Here is a 6,000-nt window from a genome sequence, read left to right on the forward strand (position 1 = left end):
TATTCTCTGCCACAGTGTCCTTGTGGATTTTAAAGGGTAACTGTGCTCTCCTGCATAAAATAACATTTTACTCTTTCTTTTCTCTTTCTTCTATTTCTTTTTTTCCTGGTATGGGCACTCCCAAACTTTGTTTAATGACATGGTCTCATCCACTTTTGCAGTATTCGGTATAGAGTTTTTTTTTGTATAATTAGTCGATCAATAAAAAAAAAAACTATTTTGACAAATTAATAATTGTTTTTAATTTTTCAAGCCTTACATTTTCTGGTTCTAGCTTCTCAGTTGTGAGGATTTACTGCATTTCTTCTTGGACTGATAAGGGTCATCCACACCAAGAACAATCACTATAACGATAATTATAAATATTAAGTTTAAAAAATCTTTGTAACTCGTGGATGGTGGAGTTTACACCACAACTATAACAACAATGTCAGTAGCAAATTATATTGTCGCGATCACTTTCAGACCAATTTGATGAACAATAGAAACACTGACAGCCAATCAAAATTCATCTGAATTTACAACATGATACGGCAGATGACACTGCGAAGAGATGTTGCATTTGTTCCACATAGGTGGGTCAGTGGCGTGGCATGACTTCCACTTGATAGAGCTACGGTCCTTTACTGTAGATAGCCTAGCTCTGTGTATTGTTTTTATTTTATAACATTAGTACTTTGAAAGTATTTCTCATGTCACAGAAACCACTGAGAGTGAATATTGTGTTTTGTTGTAACAACCTTATATTTTTGGTTCATAAAATGTACCCAAATTCACAAATGTAGGATATTACTACAGACATTCCTGTAATCTTCCTCTTGATGAATGAAAATAATCCTTAGTTTCAGCCCTACTTAAATTGAATCTACGCCTGCGTGGTCTTGTGTGACTCTGCATACTTTTGTGTGCAGAGGTAATCTCAGCAGATGGATGCTAGTAGAGTTGAATAATGCTCCTAATCTAGACTCAAAAAGAGTGTTATTTAAAAAAAACAAAAAAAACATAAGAATGATAATCTTACACAAACAGTCCTGTTTATAACATATGATCCATCACACAGCGGTTGGCATGTTGTGCCAAAAACACTACCATGCATTTCCCTGGTGCAGTAACCTAAGATAAGCTATTTGTTTAAATGGGATGTCATTGAAAGCGAAGCAGATTGTCAGTGTTCTCCCGGCCCCTCAGGGGGATGTCTGGATCAGAGCACCGCTGTGGCTGTCAGACAGTAGAATTTCTCCATTTTCTCTCTCCTAATGGCTCCTCAGCATATGCATTTCCCTGACTGCCTGCCCGCCCAGCTGACAAACCTTGTCCTGTTTTAATAGAGATTTAGAGTGATGGCATCTTCCACAAAACCTCTGAAACTGTAGTGATAAATATACACTCAGTTTTCAGCAATGTCTTACTCTTTCTTTGCAGATTTTCTGGTGCCTTTATATTCTGTTAATTGTTATCATTCTCATTTAAAGAAAATGTTTAATCCAAAAGTCGCTTTTAGCCATGGTAGCAGCTAGGGGCGGAAATTTTGGTCAGTCTGTCTGTGTGTCAGCCTGTATCTCTACAATTGTCAGATGGATTGCCATGAAATTCTGTACAGACATCCAGGGTTCCCAGAGGATTAATCCTAATGACTTTTCTCACTTTTCTAGTGAAATGTTGTCAATGTAGATGGATCGGTACAATATTTTGTACAGACATTCATTGTGCCCAGACGATGTATCTTAACGACTTTGATGATCCTCTGACTTTTCCTCAAGCACAACATGAGGTTGACATTTGTGTTTTCTGTGTGAAATGTAAACAGCTATTAGATTGATTGCCATGAAATTTGGTACAGCCATTCACATCCCCCCTCAGGTTTAGTTGTAATCACTCTGGTGAGCCTTTTCATCTAGCACTATCTTCAAAATTGCTAGCATTGTCATGGTGAGCATGTTAGTGTCATGGATGTGGTTAGCATGCTAAAGTTAGCATTTAGCTCAAAGCACTGCTTTCCAGTAGTGGAAATAGCAGCTAATCATCAGTTGGGTACAGGAAAACTGACTGACTCTCGGTGGCCGTCCAGCAAAGAGCAGACAGAAGAGCTGAAAGAAGTCAGAGATGGTGGTAGATGTGGGGGTGGGAGAGTTTGCCTAATTTTATTAAATTAGACCAATCTCAAATGGCAACCTTGATGAGGATTTATTCATAATTTTGTTTCTCTTAAAAATAGTTTTAATGTTGTGTGATTTCCATAATTAGCATTTAGATTATCTTTGTTTTACAGCCAGGTAATGTCTCTTTATCATATTAGACTGGAGATGGCCATCAAATGCAATTAACATTTTATCTTAACTTATTTATCCCCGGTTGGCATTACCCGCAGGATATGGGATATTGCATCGGAGAATGATGTTAGTGGCCATTAGAGTTATTGAAGTAATTCTGCAGAGGTTGTCTCCATGGTAGTGCCAACTGCAGGAGCTGTTGTTGTAACACTTAATCTAAATGATTTAGCTAATGGTTCAATGGTTTTGTCCAGGGAGAACGAGTCTGTGTTGAGAGTGAGAGCAGCTGCCTTAATGGCTAAAATGGCTACCGCTTATGGAGGAACAACATTGTGGTTCTGCATAAAAAGTTAAATGCTGAGACAAATGTTATGTGTCACATCAAATTGGAGAGCTGTGAGGCTAGTTTGACATGTTTGAACAATGTATATATATTTCTCTCTCTCTCTCTCTCTCTCTCTCTCTCTCTCTCTCTCTCTCTCTCTCTCTCTCTCTCTCTCTCTCTCATATATTCTGTCTCTGCACCCCCAGACTTGCTGTCTTTCTCCAGTGAGGTCATCTTTAACCCCATCCAGACAGAGTTCTGCAAAAAAGTATTCGCCATCCAGCAGGCATTTTTCCAAAATAGATGATGCGAACTGTGTCTCTTGGAAACGTAGGTCGGAAAGGCTAGATGTTGAGGCTAGAATAACGAACTCTGCACCGACCTCAACATCCAGACGCTCCCCTTCTTCATCCCCATCTGGCCGAAGTCCCCAGAATAAAAATAAGGAGAGAAAACACGCTTCTCCTAGAGTTTCTGTAAACTCTGGCTACCAGCAGCCCACAGTTTCGTCGCAGACACGAGCCTTGTCCCCTTACACCCATCGCAAGATGTGCCAGCTTTCAGAGGACGCCACGCAGAGGCTTAGCCATCTCCAGCTGGGGCCTCACCACTTCAGGAAGGAGACTGAGAGCCAGCCGCCCTTCTTGGTTGGTAACATTAGATATATTCCTCCAAACTGAAGGCAATTGACAAAAAAAGTGATGGGATGGTTTGTTTAATGCTAATAATACACGTGTTCAGTGGACAGGGGTTAAAATTAATGGGATCCTGAATTGATGTAGTTCAAACCTCAGTGGGAGCTTCCCAAAATGTAACATAATCTAGTGGGCAGATTAAGTGGAGGGCAAAATAAGAGAGCAGTGTTAATCTTTTTACCTGAGCCGTTAATGGATTTTGACGTCATGAAAATGTTTCACTGTTTGTGTGCACATGTAATATGACCTATTATCCTTATTGAGGGCCTTGAGTGTGCTTTAATAGCACATGTCCTGGATTTAGGCTGCTATACAGTTATTTGTTAATACTTTAATTATGGCCGTATCACTGCTATGAGATATTTGCATATAAAAGGGAGTGATTTTCTGATCACACAGCTGTGGGGAATATACAGTTGATGGACAAGAACAACACATCCTTCCTCCCTCTGCTCCCCTCTGTATTCCTGCTACTTCATTTACATCAAATCTAATCCTGAGGTATGAATATCGAAATCCACTAACATGCTGTTATTAAAAGAAATTATTAGGTAGAGAGTTGTTTTTGTCACACACATGAATGGAATTTACTAGAATACAACAGGCGTTTTATTAAAGAGGGGACTGTGTTTTTCCCTCTCTGGTTTTCCTGGGGGAATCTTCTGTCGACAATTAACCCTAGTAATTGAGAGTCAAGCTGCAATTAACAAATAGATAGCTAATGAAGTAGCTCTGCCCCATGGTGAATGCATTATCAGAGCCTCTACTCAGTTTGTTTGTGTAGTGGGAAGAACATTCCCAAACTACAGTATGTTTTTTGAGAAAAGTGGTTATTCTGTAGAAGTCTTGTCTTTGTTTTTCTTTATGCCTTATTGTGATCTTTTTAGTAAAATTATTTGGGGTTGAGATGACAAACCAATGGCGTAACAGTGTTTTTTGGCAGCTTTTCCTTTATATACTGCTTCAAATTGAAGAAAATAATGCCAAAACAACCTTGCTGTGCATGTGTTTTACGACGTAGACAGAATTCAAACTACAACGTTAAGTTTATGATATTGTTTGACAGCAGATTGTTTTTCTGTTGTGTTTTATCTAAGGTCCCTCGTTGCAGTAGTGTCTCTGTGATTGGAGCTCCTTCCTCCTCGTCACAGAATAATAGCATGCATCGACACTCAGTCAGCTTCACAGCTGATCACACAGGTAGGCCTTCATGCTCATATGCAAAAACAAATACATGTACTGTTACATACCTAAGGCCATGCTATACTTGCTGCAGGAATTGGTCTAATATATCAAGATTGGTTGTGTTGTCTTGTGAAAATTTGTTTGTTGTCTTTGTTTACATCTTCAGGTTACATGTGGTCTTTCAAAATGAAAGACCACATTTATATTTTTGTTGTTTGAGGATATCAACAGTGACTGATGTAATAGTTTCTGATTATTCTTTTTTTGTCATATTGTAATAACGGTGCAGCTACACAAATAGCACATGGCTCCATATACAGCTGCCTCTATCTATAACTTTCACTTACACCTTTCTAAATTTAAGGATTAAGGTCTATATCTTATTTAAATAAAATACTGTAGATGTTATGCATCTCAAAAAGCAGAGTTTTCTGTTTTCATACAACGTTTAACTTGTCTTTGTCATTGTAGATTCTTCTTTCCTGGGGAGTTACAGACCAAGACCAGCCACAGTAAGTCTAATCATAACATTTCAAACCAGCAAATGACACAATGTTATTGTAAGTACACAAAGTCCAAGCCAGGCTAACCATATGATATATTCGCACAACTGTTTTAGACATTTTGTTCTTAGAAAAAGTATTCTGAAGTGATTCTAATGTACTATTTTCATTCAAACTAATCGTCTTATCGGCCCACTTTTAGTGGAGATTTGCTTAATATTGTGAAGAAAAAAAAATGTCTAAGTTGTCAAAGTAATAAAATATTTGTAATATTAAGTGTTCATGTCGCTATAAAGCTATACCAGCCCAGCCCTGTGACCTCTTCCAGGTGAAGTCGGGTTCTGTGAGGGTCCAGTCATCTCCAGAGACACAGTCCAGACTTGATGCCCAGATCAGAAGCCCTGTGAGAGGTGCTGCTTTAGCTCAGTCCACCCTGGCCGTGTCAAACGCCAGAAGTCCTCTGAATCTCAGCCATTCCCTCAGAGAAAGGTAAACTCTCTATGCAACCCTTTCCCTTACCAGACCTTGAAAATACCTTAATATTTTAAATGTTTAGAACATGAATAGATATGTTAAATCATAACCACTTTATACAAAAAATACACAACAACCAAAAAGCAGGTCAGCAACATGATTGTTAATGTAACAACCATAAAATGTGATCTTTTTAATGTTTTCTTGGGAAAACCTAACATTTACTTTATTGACTAGGTTCTCAAACAGGTTAGCAATACTGTTCTGGCCACAAACCAGCTGATTTTGTTCACACTCACACCAAAGCAGGATAAAACATAATCCTCTTTTTTGTGGTGTTTGCCCTGAATTTATCCTGATCCATCTGTGTAAAGCATTGGTGTTTGCTCAAAAGATTTTAAAAGCAAAAGAGGCACCTGTATGAGTTTCCAATCACAGTATACGACAAATATATGGCAATCCCACGAGATGTTAGTCATACACTGCCGCTGCCGTGTGCTTGTATGTGCGGAAGCTCATACACAGCCAATCTTTAATTTTGATCACAC

The 6,000-nt window shown here is 38.7% G+C and overlaps 1 protein-coding gene across 1 annotated transcript in view; it reads left to right on the forward strand.

The window, feature by feature from the left end:
- Window positions 1-6,000, forward strand: part of spata6 (spermatogenesis associated 6) — a 32,347-nt gene that overhangs the window by 6,733 nt on the left and 19,614 nt on the right. The window contains 4 exon segments of the mRNA XM_031307088.2: window positions 2,802-3,242; window positions 4,388-4,490; window positions 4,947-4,987; window positions 5,307-5,467. Coding sequence (XP_031162948.2) covers window positions 2,802-3,242; window positions 4,388-4,490; window positions 4,947-4,987; window positions 5,307-5,467 — 746 coding nt within the window.

Source organism: Sander lucioperca, chromosome 11 (assembly GCF_008315115.2).
Source record: "Sander lucioperca isolate FBNREF2018 chromosome 11, SLUC_FBN_1.2, whole genome shotgun sequence".
Classification (NCBI taxonomy): domain Eukaryota; kingdom Metazoa; phylum Chordata; class Actinopteri; order Perciformes; family Percidae; genus Sander; species Sander lucioperca.